This window comes from Myiozetetes cayanensis, unplaced genomic scaffold (genome assembly GCF_022539395.1).
Source record: "Myiozetetes cayanensis isolate MyiCay16 unplaced genomic scaffold, myiCay2020 scf33, whole genome shotgun sequence".
In the NCBI taxonomy this organism is placed as follows: domain Eukaryota; kingdom Metazoa; phylum Chordata; class Aves; order Passeriformes; family Tyrannidae; genus Myiozetetes; species Myiozetetes cayanensis.
This window is the reverse complement of record NW_026087555.1, coordinates 687,843-703,501: the sequence shown is the minus strand read 5'-3', so window position 1 is coordinate 703,501 and position 15,659 is coordinate 687,843. Positions and strand designations below refer to the sequence as shown.

At 40.6% G+C, this 15,659-nt stretch overlaps 1 protein-coding gene across 10 annotated transcripts in view; it reads right to left on the bottom strand.

Annotated features, from left to right (window-relative positions):
• Window positions 1-15,659, bottom strand: part of WDFY3 (WD repeat and FYVE domain containing 3) — a 167,039-nt gene that overhangs the window by 103,805 nt on the left and 47,575 nt on the right. For all 10 annotated transcript variants that reach the window (XM_050327291.1, XM_050327290.1, XM_050327292.1 and 7 more), the window contains 2 exons: window positions 9,801-10,011; window positions 3,032-3,155 (listed from right to left, as the gene is read on the bottom strand). In XM_050327291.1, coding sequence (XP_050183248.1) covers window positions 3,032-3,155; window positions 9,801-9,980 — 304 coding nt within the window. In that variant the 5' untranslated portion in view covers window positions 9,981-10,011. The remainder of the gene's footprint in view (window positions 1-3,031; window positions 3,156-9,800; window positions 10,012-15,659) is intronic.

Below are 15,659 nucleotides of genomic sequence, written 5' to 3'. Positions count from 1 at the left end.
ACATAGCACTACCATAACTTTGTGATCAATTCAGACACAAAACTGCATTTATTTGTGGAAAATGTTGCAGCTAAAAATCCCAAGTATATAGGAGTATCTCAGCCATAACCTCACCATCTGCTAAAACAGACTACATATCCCATGGCAAGGGAAACCATTCACTAATCCTCATAGATACAATTATTGCTGCCACCTGAAAATCCTCACTGTTGTACACCAAAGAATTAAATGCAAAAGATAATTCAACTCAGTTTTAACTGCTGCATTTTCCTTACTCCAAGATTACATCCATCCAAGAGAAATAAGACAGTTGAAACTGTAGTCGAACACACAACTACAGTGGCAATGTTCAGAGACCACTCGAGATAAGGTGCTGGCACAGTTACTACTGAATCACAAAACACCGTTCTAAGGAAACTTCGACAGTCTGCCAAGAATAACTGAGATATGCCTCCACGATGGCAGGCATTACTCACACAGTTATTAGCATAAATATTCAAAGGCCTGATGAAAATAATTGCCCTGTGTTCCATTACGGGATGGAGGAGAAAAAAAAAAAGGAAAAAAACCCCAACCAAACCACAACACAATGACAGGTAAGATTTAATCATACCACATTCCCAACTGTAAAATGCTGCCAACACATTTATAGAAATCAAGCTCTTGTAAAGTTCTTCCCTTTCATTAAATATCTGAAGTTGACTTTTGATTATGTTTGTATGGAAAGCTTGTCTCTAAAACAAGCTCAGCAATTTTGTAGACTTAAATGGTGCACTTCACACCATCGGGAATTTGCACTTGTATATTACCAGTGACATTTCCTGCATGTAGTTGTTTCTGAAGTTTTTTTCCCTTTTAAAAACATGCTAGGAGATATAAATACCTGTCAACAGCTATTAAGATATGCTCTACTGTTTTGTTTGGGACACAGAAAGAATGAAAGTTTAGAAAAAAAAATAATGCAAGAACCTTCACAATCCATAGACACAATATTATGCTTTTAACATAACAGTATTTTAAACAGTTCCCGGGCAGGTGGAGCTCGTTAGCCTTTAAAAAGGCAATCCACCTACGTCCTAAGGACCTCGCTGCCACCGTCCAAGCTCGCTTGGCCCCGGCAGATGATAATAATAATGGCCAGCCTTCGCGAGCGAAGATCCGGGGAAGGTCTTTACACCTTCCAGCCTGCGCATTGGATTTTTTAGGTGAGACACAGTGTGCGCGGAACTGAGCCCACCCTTTAATCCTAAGGTTCATCTGCCGGGGCCAAGCAAGCTTGGACGGTGGCAGCGAGGTCCTTAGGACGTAGGTGGGTTGCCTATTAAGGGTTAACGAGCTCCATCAGCCCGGAGAGTGGCCCTGACCGGGAATCGAACCCGGGTCTCGGCGGTGACAGTGCCGCGCCTTTACCACTAGACCACCAGGGGCTCCCATAGATGAACCTTAGGATTAAAGGGTGGGCTCAGTTCCGCGCACACTGTGTCTCACCTAAAAAATCCAATGCGCAGGCTGGAAGGTGGAAAGACCTTCCCCGGATCTTCGCTCGCGAAGACTGGCCATTATTATTTTAAACAGCTAATAATTTCTATTTTTAAAATCAGTATCACAAAAAATGTGTATCTAGCTGTAATCAGGTTAACACAGAATTCTACAAACTATGAGTATTAACAGCTTGTTAATTGGTTATTTTGCAGAGGGAACTGCAATCACCTGATCACAATGCAATCGCAGAACATGGACCTACCAGGCTTTCTTTACAGGAGGTATAAACAGGATTTACTGACCAGAGTAACAGCAATCCTGCTAACAGAGGAAAAACGACTGCTTTCTGTTTTAATAGAAACATTGGTACTCACCACATTAAGGCTTAGAAAAGCCCCAAACTGTCTTTTAAAGTCATTGTGGTCAAGTTTCCAAGTGGGGTAGAAAACAAGAAAAAAATCCCAAACCCACCACCACCAACAAAAATCAAGGATAACAACTGAAGTAATAAACACACAAGAATGGTTATTCCCAGCAGAACATGAGTGTCAAGTGGGCATAACAGATGTTCCCCAGGAAAAAAGGTCAAGCAAACACCACCATTCTGCCAGTGCGGTTGTTGGACATTTATTTCTCCTAAATACCCACATGAAAGACATTTTGCGCCTGTTTACCCATAGAGAACAGGTTTTGTCTATGATATCTGTTTAGCCATCTGGAACATTTCACTGTTAGTCACTCTACTTAAAATGGAAATATATTGTAATTGGCACAGTTTGTGACTCCTGACTTCCTGCATAATAATTTTCACAGCCTTTTCCAGTCCTTATTTACCACCAAATCCAAACTGAGAACTCAGCACAGATCTTAAAATTATCTAGTAGGCAAAGACTTGATAGTTCTCGGAATCGTTCCTCTTCAGAAGAGGAAATCAAAGAGGAAAGCTAATGAACCATGCCTTCTCAGTGCATTGTCCTCAGTTATGCAACTCCCAATAGGAGGTCAGGTTCTCACACATTCAGGGTTCAAGAGAACCAAATCTCACCCTGACATTTAATAATCAGAGCAAAAGAGGAGTCCACTAACATTTTTCTAGGGCTGGCAGCATTGGTCATAATGCAGGACCTGCTGCACTTTCACATCTTATTAGCTTCCAGGCTGGCAACTAAATTAAAATGCATGCTTTTGGAATCTTAACATATCCAAGGAACACAACACACCATCAACAGGCACCTGAGGCAAGATACAGCAGTTGTCCATGCATGTTCTTGGCCCCCTTCTCCTAGTAGGTCATGCAACTGAGCTCTCTCTCTTTGATCTGCTATCAAGATTGTGGAACTCAGCTTCCTCTGCAACCCAGGGAGGAAACCTTTAACCTTCTGTCTCAGTCCAAAACAAAACAAAAATGGCAACACATTTCCCTTGAAGAGACTTCAATTTCTGAGCCTGCACAGCTTCTGTGAATGGTAGCTTATGGTATTTCAACTGATCTGAAAATCAAGATAAACAGATGTGAAAAGCCCAAACTTGTGCCCCACGCAATAAATACCTGTGGATTTATTCGATGCTCTCCGCCGAATTTCAGTCACCATCAATCGTGACACTTGAGTAGTAAACTGCAGGAGGTCGGAAAATTTTTCTGTCATTGTACTTGGAGGAGCATTTCCAAACACCTAAAACAAAAGAAAAATGCATGCATTAAAAAGTCACTCAGTTTACAAGGATCACTACAAACACATTCCTTTCTGAGGAAGTATTCCTACGGAGATTACAAGGTTTTGTTTTCATGATGCAGCATTCATCACTGTACTGGTTTTCACAGTGCATGAACTAAAATATATTCATAGTTGGAATTAAGACATCATTCAGGGAGGTAAGATCTGATGAACAAAAGGGGAAAAAAGAATCTCAAGTTTTCTTGCAAGATGAAAACCCCACGGAGGCCCCAAAGACTGAGATTGCACATAACAGGGTAAAGATTAGATACCAGGTCAAATTCTTTAACTCCTTTACTATTTGCTGGACCTAAACATCCCACAGGGGTGCACTGCATGTACAGAATGACATGTAAAATCTTTTAAAAGGAACTAGGAATTAGAATTGCCCTGTTAAGTAAGCCTTTGCTCAATACACTGATGATGCCAGGAAGCCTCCCACGCTGCTGATACCCCAAGGACTTACTCTCCTCTTTTGAGATCCTCTTGAATGTAACAGCAGTGGGTTTTTTCATGAATTGTCACTTAATTCTAGTAACTTATTCTTCACGATTAAGCATTTATTTGGTTATTAGATCATGTATTAAAGCACATTTTATAGGGAGAAATGTGTTAACGCTGTGGCATTGCACTAGGCTATGGAACACAACATTATCTCAAAATGGAGTTAGCTAGTTACTGCAGTAATTTACTTTTCATTCAAGACTGCACACAAAAAGCAGTCTCCATCCACACTTCCCATGTAAAACTTGCACTAAAATGGTCACTATAAAACCACAAAATTCATTATCAAACAAAGCATGCAGTCCAAATTCTGGTATCATCTCTTGTGTCAGTGCTGAAGAAACAGAATAGACTGCTCAACACCTGAACAGTCTCTGCTCATTTACATTTTTCTCCCTTGTAGCTATTTATGTGACCTTCAGGAGTGTCACCAGATGACAGTATTTTTCTAGTAAAACTTTTGTTCAGCAGGTTATATTGGCCTCTCAGAAAGAGGACGTGATCTACAACAGTGCAACTGATTTGGACTCCACAGTTATTTCACCCTCATCTCCCTTCTCTGGGTGACCCAGTTATACTATTACAGCTGAGCTGCTGACATACTTGGCTGAGGTCACTCTCAAATCCAGGGACATCCAGTGAAATTCGTGATTACAGCCAACAGGGATGAGAGACAATTGTGGTGGTAACTTACCTTGGAACCCCTAAGTTACTGAGGAAAACTCTAAAGGCAGAAGACAGAATGACCTTTGTCTAAATTTGACTTCCTACTCCCCTTAGTATCAGTTGCTCTGGTACATCACAAAACAGGCAAAAATATTTTTCCTGCCTACTTGCACTGCAAAGTCACGATGAAATGGAGCCAAAAATACAACACTGAAATTGAACACTCCATTTCCTCAAAACAAAATTGATTTTCATCAAAGGCATAAGCATTTCTCATACTGGACATTTCAATCACCACTGTCAATAAAAGCAAGCAAATGGGAGCTGAGACCAACCCTTTTCAGCAGATCAAGAAAAACGCCCCTCATTTGGATCACAGAGTACAGACAACCCAAACTTCCCTAAATCTTTCACAAGACCACCTTCTGCAGTTGTCTGCATCAGCCCCCAATTCATCCAAGAATGTCTAACTTCCACAAGGCTGTAAGAAGGGAAGAGAACCCTTGAGGTTTGCATATTCACTGACAGAACATAGGCAAGATTATCTAGACCAGAATGCACACTGGCAGAACACCTTGTCATCACTAATTGTTTAAAGCTCTTCCACTCAGACCAAGGGAAGAGGAAAAACTAATAGCCTTGTTACCTGCCTGAGCTTGCTCAAATTTGTCAGCAGACCCCAGGAAATGCAGAGCTCAAAGTTACGGTAAAAGGTTAACTGAGGTCAACTGAATTTTAATTAGTTGCCCCAAGTTTGCACTAGGTAGAATGTGCATTTCCATTGGGTATTTACATCTGTTTTGACTAAAAATTGTAGTAAAAACCAGGAACAGGATATTACACATTTTTCCAGTAAATCATCTTTTTAACAAGCAAAAGCAAGGCTCTTTCAAGATAATGTAAACAATGCACCACTTATTCAAAACCAGCCTCTTCATAGTTCCATCCACTTTTTTCATAGACTGCAAAAGCGTTACTACTACGTCGATGGAGCAATGCTTCCACGAACTCATGGAACTCTGAAAGGAGCCTTTTGAGTACTCTTCCACAGAGCCAAACTTTAATTGTTAATTATGCACCAATTTATCTTTTCATTACTATGTGATTCATCATTTCATAAGCCTCTCTGAACAATGAAGAAACAGGAAAGGTCTGTAAACCCATTCGTTACCAGAACTAGCAAGATGGCTTTACCTACAGCATATTTGAGACATTCTCTATCTATAAACCAAAGTTAAGAATGATATAGCTCCTCTGGATTTACTGATTAATAATCCTCAAAACATCAGGGAAAAAATGAAACTGCATTTCACACAAAAACTTTGGATATATCTGAAGAGAGGAAAAAACCCCAACCCCCATGGTTAAGCATGAAAGCCTCAAAAGAGCTCCTGGACACACTGATTATTTAACTGGCTGCCTGCTGCCAGCCTATGGGAAGCAGACTTACCTTCCTCACTCTAGATTTCGGTACTCAGTAAAAATAATGCTTCTTCCACAACTGTTTACTGGGTTTCATGCACACATACCCCTCTCCCCTGTTTCCAACCACACATGTGCAGCTCCCACTTCCAACAACTCACTACTGTGGTGTGAGAGACATTCTGGAATATACATCAAGGTATGGCAAAGTTTTGATCTGAGCTCCACAATTTATTTGGAGTCCTCTCCTAACACAGACATCCCAGTCTTGCAACAGATAATGCTTTTATGGTAGATCATCCTCGTCTTTGCTTAAGGCAGTAACACAAAAGTACTCAATCTCTCTTAAAAATCTTCAACAGAATAAAAATAACCATGCAAAGTAACTGAGGGATTCAGAATCTGAATTTGAATCAAGTTATTAACTGATCACTTAAAACATTTGCAGCTAAGTGCTAAGGAAATTTTTAGAAAGGAACTTATACCAATGTTTTCCCTGTCAGCAAAAGTTTTCTTTCTCAGAGGAAAGTCGTCTCAGAATTTAGAGTGAACCAAGATTTACCCTATCTGCCACAGAAAATCTCTTCCAAGACACTTCAGAAAATTAAATTTCTTCTGTACTATTTTTTATTCCAATCAATTTCAGAGTTTGTCTTGTTATGACTTGCAGAGTTACTAAGCTAGAAAGATTTTTCCAAAACAAGCTGTACCATCAACAGTTGACACTCCTTACGAAAAAAAAACAGATAAGCCAAGGAAACCACAGCAGACTCTACAGGTAAACATCGAAAGAATAAGGTGGCGTTAACCAGGAATCTTAAAAGGTAAACTGTGAAAGTAGAAACAGATGACATCAAAACTGCTCAGCCTCTTGAACACAGGATGACAAGAATGCATTTATATGAAATGCCAGCTAAAAAAATCCCTATAATAGCGACAGGGTGAGACCTGAGTGACCAAGAAAAATCAGTTTTGTTTGGGCTACACTAACAGTGTGTGATGAATGATAATGGTTACCAAGGACTGCGAGAAAGGAAGTGAATGCGCACAAGCGATGCCTGTTTCCCACAGCGTGCCAGGCTACGATCCACATTTTAGAGACTGAAACTGAAGTAACAACATCTGGCAACAGCCTGTATTTGTGGTATGAAGGACAACTCCAAGAAGGTCACAGGTTCAAAATCTCTAGAGACTGAAGATAGCGATGTTAAAGCCAAACAACGAAACTGAAAGGGGAAAAAAAGGGAAAAGAGGAAGAAAACAACCAAGGTAGGACTGAAAAGCAAAACATCTGGCAAACACAAAAAAATGTGTGTCTTCAGCATCAAGTTCACTTCATTAAAAAAGGGTACAAAAGAGTCTCTAGGACTTGGAGAAAAGAGCCCATCCACAAAATTAGATGGATTCTGTAATAATAGAATAGAAAAGAGACATAGGGAATCTGGGGAACAAAAAACTACTACAAACAAGGGAAAAACTAGGAACTAGGAGGGAAGAGTAGCCAGGATGTATTCACTCAGAAATCACAGAAACCATTAATCTTCTCAGGAATCTAAACGGTACCTGAGACTACTTAGGCAAGAGCTGACTTTGACAAAGTAAGAAGAAAACTTGGGGCTACTGATTTGTTTTTCAGAATGCTTCAGCACGTGAGCTGAATGAAGGACAGTGAGAGAGAACAAATGGTGCAAAGACATGAGGTAACTACAACTAGGTTTTAACGAGTCCAGCGGAGGGACTGAGAATTAGGACACAGTCAGCAAGTGATGTGAAAGGGGGGGGAGAAGTGTAGTAAGAAAGAAAATAGGAAAAAAGGTAGAAGCAATGGAGAAATTAAAACCTAACTGTTCTTTTTCATCTCTGAAGTCTAATCAAAATCTCTCCTTAAACTGCTGTACAGAAATAGAATGTACACTGCTACGCTAGTTTTACTCAAACCCAGTTATATCACCAACTGCAACTTTCAGAGGTATAATGTTATTGACCAGTAGTTGCCACAAAGGCCAAGGAAAAAAAAATGTTCTCCACCTGCAGATCACAGATAAGTGCTGAGGCAACTCCTTTTCCAGAAGCATCAGCCACCTGTAACCACCAGAGGGAGATTTCTAAGCATAACAGCATCAAAATAACCTTCATGGGCTCAAGGCAAGATTAAGTTTCCACTGTGCTAATTTGTAAAAAACAAATTAAGAAAGTCCATAACTAAAGGGCATATAATCCAAGCAGATAAATTAAAGAGGAAGTAGATGAACTGAGCTTACTTCTCCCAAACTCACGCAACAGGTTACCCAAAGAAATAAGACCTAGGGCAACAGAATGACATTTAGGTGATCTATCCACTAAAGCATACTCCCTATCAGACTGAAAAATCCTATTAATCGTATGTCTTGACTAGGATTAATTTTGCAACACAACACTGTCATAGTTCAACCTCAGCTGGCAGCTAAGCACCACAAAGCCACCTGCTTCACGCCTCTCAGGTAGAGTGGGAGAGAGACTCAGAAGGGTAAAAGTGAGAAAACTTATGAGTTGACATAAAGACAGTTTAATAAGAAAAGCAAAAAAGCCGTGTATGCAAGCAAAGCAAAACAAGGAATTCATTCACTACTTCCCACAGGCAGGCAGATATTCAGCCACCTCCATGAAAGCTCCATCCCACCTAACAGTGTGACTTGGAAAGACAAATCACTTTGAACAACCCCTTGCCTCCTTCTCCTTCCCCATTTTATATGCTGAGCATGGCACTGTATTTATGGGATATCTGTTGGGTCAGCAGTCCTGGATGTGTCCCCTCCCAATTACATGTGCACCCCTAGGCTCTTTGCTGCTGGGATGGGGTGAGGAGCAAAAAGACCTTGACTCTCTGTAAGCCCTGCTCAGCAATGACTAAAATACTCCTGCATTATCAACATTATTTCCAAAACACAGCCCATATTTGCTACTGTGAAGAAAATTAACTCTAGTCCAGCCAAAACCAGCACAAGCATGCAAGCACACAAGCAGTGTCTAATACCAACATAATCCACACTGTCAGCAAAACATCAGTGTAAAAGACAGAAAGCTGTACTGACTTTCCTATGAAGCTTTTGCATTTAGTTTTTAGATTATTCCAGTTCTTTATGGGAGCATATACAAGCACAAATCCATTACCCAAGAAGAACTTCAGGAGTAAGGGTTCAGGTCACAGTAGGTTAAAAAATAAGAAAGCTAGATCTGTACCTGCTGCTCTTTTAAGACCCTAAAACTATCATCAAAATTATTATTCACAATAAAGTGGCAGCATAACTGACTGATATAAGACATCACAAGGATTATTAATTAAATTCAGTGACAGCTGCCACAGTCCTGTCTCCAAATAAAATCTCAGTGCCTGAGCACGAGGGAATAGTGAAATATGAATGCCACTGTACAAGTGACTATTATATTTTCCCTACAGATTGTATGTTCAAAATCTCCCTTTTCCAGGAAAGGGGATTCAAATTCAATACATAGGAGAAAGCCTACAAAGATGATAAGAATTTAGAGAATATATCACATGAGGAGATTAAAACTGTTCAGCTCATGTAGCCTAGCAAAAGCAAGCTGACAGAAGATATTGTGATTGTTATCTCAAAATATGCATTGGTACAATAAATGCAAAGAAGGGAGAAGAGTTATTTAGTCTCAAGGACAGCACTGTCACACAAAAAAAAAATGTGCATAAACTTGCTACTGAAGTTCAGGTTGGAAATCAGATGACTCTGTAATACCAATGAGCTCTGCAGAAAAGCTCAGTGTCAGTCTATGGACATCTGTGGACTGCACTTGAGAAAAAGTGATAACAGAAGAAAATCTCCAAAGTTAAGTTTATGCACTAACACCACAGTGTGATGAGAAGGGGAAAACTGAAAAGATGCCAGTGGAATTTTGCAAACCTTCTGTTGTGCTAGAACCGAAAAGGTCTTGGGAATACAAAACACGAGTAGTCTAATTCAAGCAAAGAAAACACCTCTTGCAGATTCTCCAGCTTACCCTGTTGAACACCGGTAACATCATGTAAAGTTTTTCTTCCTGCTCTTTCTGGGTCATGTGCCGTGGAGGGTGACAGAGCTCTGTGAAGAGCCGCCGCAGATGCATCAGGCCCAGCGCGTTGTCCTGGGGGCTACACTCCTCCTGCCGCGGCCGGGCCATGATCCTCTTCACCATATTCATCTTGACTGACTTCGGGAAGCTCCCTTGTATCCTGTCCAGAAAGGAAAATGAACTTACTGAGTACAAGAGATTGAGGCATTGTTCCATCAAGGTCTTTAAATATATGGCATCCTCTCCCACAGTATGTACCACGCTGCAGTTAAGAGCGTTAGCTAATTTTATACGCTAGGCATTGATCAGTACATGCCTGCAGGATTTAAAGCCAACAACTTCTGGAAAAGATCCGATACCCTTCAGCAGAAAGCACGGCTGGCCAGGCTTTGAACACTGCAAAACATCTTGGTACTTTTTATTAGACCATTTTTACAATTCTTAGGCGCACATTCCACATCTTTTACAGTAGTGTTATCTACATATTGCAAAGTATTCTCAAATTAATTCTAGAATAAAATCAGTACCAGTTATGTACTTTAAAATCTAATCACACAAGACCTTCAAACTGTCTCAGACACTGGCTTTATCACAGAGAGGCATGCTTAAACTTTTTCCTATAGCAAATAGACAAAGTTATCCAATGGAGCTATTGTTCATCTCCCACCTCAGCTACTGCGGGTCTGCAGAATAACACCTCAGTCTTCTCCTGAAGCACAAGAAACTTATTTCATAATCATAGAATGGTTTGGGTTGCAAGAGACCTTTAAAGGTCATTTTTTTCAGCAGACATCAGGGTGGCTGAAGTCCCCTAGCAGATTTCTTTTCTCTATAAGCATGTGGATCCCATCTCTCCCCAGAAGTCTGCATTCTTTGAAGAATGTCCTGTTATCACAGAAGTTAAAGCTCTAGGCCTGTACCACAGTCCCTGACTGGAAAGATAAAGTAGAGGATCACTTGGGCCCTTGTCCCCTTCACTCATGATCCCAGGGCTCTGAAGTCCTGCTTGATCTTGCCCAGCTTCAGCTTTACCACATCACATGTGCCCACATTTTAAAGCACCTCACTGATACAACACAGCATCTGTATTTAGTCCTTTATTAGTCGTCAAACAACACAGACCGAATCTTCCAAATGTGAGACTAAAGCCTATCAGGCAGGATCTTGCACAAGAGTTGTGAGGGTCAGGGCAGATAAATCCCTCAACAGATGAAGCAAACTGGACACTGCAGCAAAAGGGAATATTCCCACAGTGAGGTTCAAGAAAGCCAAAGGGTAAGGGAAAACAAGGGAAACTGTTTCAGCTCCATACCCAAAGTTAAGACCACCATCAACGGAATACTCCACAGAATTGTAATGTCTACATCTCTTTGCTTAAAGGCAGTCGAAAAAACAAAGGTCAGAAGCAGCTGTGAGAATTATTAAAGAGTAGAAAATGCCTCACAGCAAGGAAGTTAGAGAACTTAATTACTTCAATTATCCAAAAGAGATGTTACCATGAAGGGTCAATTATTAAAAGAGAAGTGATGATTCCAAAAGTGCTGTGATTAAAGTAACAGAGGGAAGAAGAACTCAAAAGCAGAGATTAAGTTGTGATAAAAGACGACAGTTGGGTACTAAAACCAGGAAAATAACACCAATAACAAACTGGAGTTATGCTTGTCAAAGTGAAGGTAATCAACTACTAGTAGGAAGCATTAATAAAAGAAAAATATTTTCTCTTTAACCCAAGAAAGAGATACCTTTCTGGAATATGTTCATAAAACATCATTTTACTAACACATGATTCACAAAGTGCTAGAACTCTAAATCTAACACCCAAAATGATATTATCATTGAATCTACCACTGCTGTAGATTTTTGCTAGTGTGGACAATTTCTCTTTTAATTCCTATTGCTTTCTTCAGTATAAGCACACATCTAGAACAGGTATTTGCAGTGGTTCAGCCACACAGTTGTAGTTGTAGATGGGGCAATTATCTTACAGTCAGAGAAGTCCAAGTAAATGTTACACATAATTTTCCTCATGTAACGGGAGCCTACTGGGACAGCATCTCCAAGATGAGATCTTTTTAGCTCCACTGGGGCAGTTTTAACCCAGAGGGATGACAAACGCAGAGAACAATTAAAGTACTCTCACTTTCTTAATACAGTCATGGTCCCTTCCTGTCTGTTTCCCTAGTCTGATCAAGTACTAAACCTCAGTGTAAAAGATGGGGCAGAGATGTGGAGAATGGACATAATACAGTATAAATAATATCCACATTGATTTAATTTTTTTTTCTAGAAGTAACCAAAAACACTACAAAAATCAATATATTCCCTATGTGTACTTAATTCAGTTGGAACTCCACCTCCCAAAAAAAGCCAACCCAGAAACCAAACACCACACCAAAGCACCACAATGCCAAGGAATGTCAGATTTCTGTCCCAAAGTCACACCTGCAATGCTCAAGAAAATCTTCCTAGAAGATACTGCTTTGGGAACACTCTTTACAATAAAATATTCACTTCTTTGATGTTTTTCACAGATACAGAGTCCATGTTGCACTGCACGAAGGGAAGACAGGGTAGTAGCACTGATATTTACACACGAAGATCTTGACGATATAGGATGCTTTTCTTTAGCAATGTTACCTGCCCTCTGGACCTGCTTTATCTGGCAGTAGTTTCTGCTCGGTCTTCAGAATCATGGAAAGTTTACCCTCAACTGATCTACCCTGTGCATCAAACTTGAATGTACACAATACATAAATTTTGGAGTAGATAGTACTTGTGGAATTATTCCAGAGTTGAACCCTACTATGTTTCTGTCCTATTAGAAAAAAGCCAAGTGTGGGCTCCATGCATCATCATCTGAAATATATTGTACCTGAACACTGAAAGAATTTCTGTGATTTATTTTTGGCAGTCCAAATACCATGATATTCTCTCTCATTATCATAGCACAGATTATCCATGGAAATACAAGGAAGAGAGCTGTGGGCTCTGGGAGCTCCAGCATCAGGCCCAAGTCTCAGATATGCGAAAGTGAACAGTGAAAGAACAGCAGTATGTTGCTACTTTTTCCTGTATAAATATTTTGACTTAGGTTTTCTTAGCTTAGCCTTAGGCCTGCAAAGGAGAAGGAAGTACACCTAAACCTTTTCCTACAAACCAAAAAGATGCAGAAGAAAGGGTTCTCTTACTCTACTAAGTGAAAGCATGTGCACAGTCTTCATGGTCAGTTGCAACCACTGCACGACTTGAATTCAGCATTAAGACCTGCATTCTCCTTAATGTCAAAAATGAAAGCATTCCATTATTTTCAGTAACAGTCAAGTCACCTGTTCACCACTGTTTGTTTACAGCACATGACAATCAAGCACCCTGCACAGCAATTAAGAGAAGCAAACTCGCAAGTTAAGGAACGCCTGTCTTGTAATTGCTTGTAGGGCTTGAATTTGGCCTGGCTCTGCACATGCATTACAGTACAGTCTTAAATTGCACACTCACTTCCTACAGTCCCCAAAGAGCCTCCTGCCTCTCTCAGCAGATGCTTCATAAGCAGCTGTTCAGTATTTTGTTACTTCATCCCTCCGATACACCTCAGTTACTGCAACATAGACTGAAAGGCTGCTCTGCACACCCAGCAATGAATTTCCTCATGGATTCTTCTGTCCCACTCATCGCTGCCAGATCAGAATGACTCACAACTAATAAACCAACTTATTTTCACAAACCTGCCCCACAGCACAGGCATGTAAACAGCCTCAGTATACACACAGTGAACCCACCCCTGCCATGCTAAAACCAGTGATGTCTAATAAGTTGGATATCTAGCTTAGGATACTTTGGGGAGCAACTGATCCTGCATGGTGTCTTCCAATGCTTCGATCTTTCTGCTTGCTTGCCTTGTGTCCCTTAGAGACCAGCTGATGTCCCCTTCCTCTCAGCTTGTGATCTCAAAGCTAAATGCCCAGTACACAACGGATGCAATTAGAGGGCAATCCCAAAAACCTCAAGAGGAGTTTTGTGGAGGAGGCAAGGACAGAAACCAGTCCTCAGGACAGGAGGCTCTTCCCTGCCTCATGTTCCCTCTTCCAGCATGTTCAGCCCACTGCAGCCCCATGTTCTTTACAGCATCATCCTGATGAGTTACTTCCCCCAGCAGGTCCAAGCAAACTTCATAGCAAACTTGAGAGCTGGACATTCCAGCTGTTGAGTCTTTGGCTTTTTTGAGCTGAGGAAGAAGTTAGAAGTTATTTTGAAAGAGCGGACTAAGCAAGTGGAAGCTCTATAACACAGCCTCACTTGGACAGGCACATGGTTTATCAGGAGGGTTGAAGCAGTTCAATCTACTGCACCCATCTTCTGGAGATACAAATGTGAATTAATGGCAGCTGTGCTCTGTATGGACAAAAACTAAAGTAAGACACTCAACGAACAGATTTCAGACGTGCACAAAGACAGTGACAATCAAAATACTGCTCTTGTAACAAACATTATTGTTTTCTCTTAGTGGCAGAAGCAGAAATGTCTCCATGGGAAGACCAATGGAGCAAGCAGTGAAGGCAAAGCACAAGCATCCTTACTTTAAAAGCCCTTTGTTTTCTTCTGCTGGCTGTCAGATGGTTGCACATTTCCCCATGAGTGTAAGTGAGGCTGACCTATTTCAGCATCTGTGATATAAAGCCATTCACCAAGTTCTTCACTTTTCTGTTAAATTTATATGAGAATCCCACAAGATGAATGCAAGAGATTCTGAAGAAGCTTCACAGGAGTCCAAGAGGTAACTTCTATGCTTCGAATTAATTTAAAGTTTTCCTACTGTTAGTGGAAGCTGTTGGGAGAAGTGCTCATAAATTACGCTACAGAAAATACCAACAACTTACAAAGCTCAAAAACAGACACTTCCAGAAAAACACAACACTCACACTAATCGTTAACACAGGTTAGGGTATGATAATGTATGGGTAGTATCACCAGAGCTATCAAAACATTTGTGAAGAAAAAAAAGTACAGACAGGCAGAAGCTGCATGAGACACACTCATTTTCACAGTAACTATTACAGGTCCAAGCTGTGCATCTAGTTCCAAAAGGGTGTTATTTAAATAAGCAGCTAGATAATTATCTGCTTCGTAATTACAGTCACAAGTGTCTCTCCAGGCACTGTACTGGTATTACATCAGCAGCTTAGCCGTGAAACAGGAATCAACTTCTTTCTTTGCAGATTATAATGGGACACCAGCACACATCTCCACCCCAACTATCTTAGAAAAATGAAATTAAAGTCTTCTTGTTATAATGAATCACAGAAGTCCATTACTATCAGTAAATTCCACACCTGCTATTTCCCTCCACACTAGGTCTGTTACTTCTTAATTTCAGATTCCCTAGCCATGTACTTAATACTAACATTCTGAAGATGATCATCAATATGCACTATTCAAAAGGACATTGTCTGGCCTTCAAAGGAAACAATAAAGAGCTGTTCCTGGCTAGATACACATCCATTTGTGCTTAGAACTGAGCAGGAATAAAAAATTCTCTTTGTAGACAAAAACATCAGCGGGAGGGGAGGCGAAGAACACAACTGCTTCCTGCCATTTCACCACCACCAAAACAAAACAGCTATGTACACACAAAGAAAATCATGCACAGGGAAGCTGTGCTGCTGAAAAGGATGCCATGAACTCTCCCTGACAGACTGAACTAGCACACCCTCGTTTGGGGAATATCGTCTGGTCCCTGTAAGACAAGAGCTTGAAACAAATCCCGTGTGTTGCCCTAGTAATAAAAGTGCCTATTCCCATACTGTGTTTCCC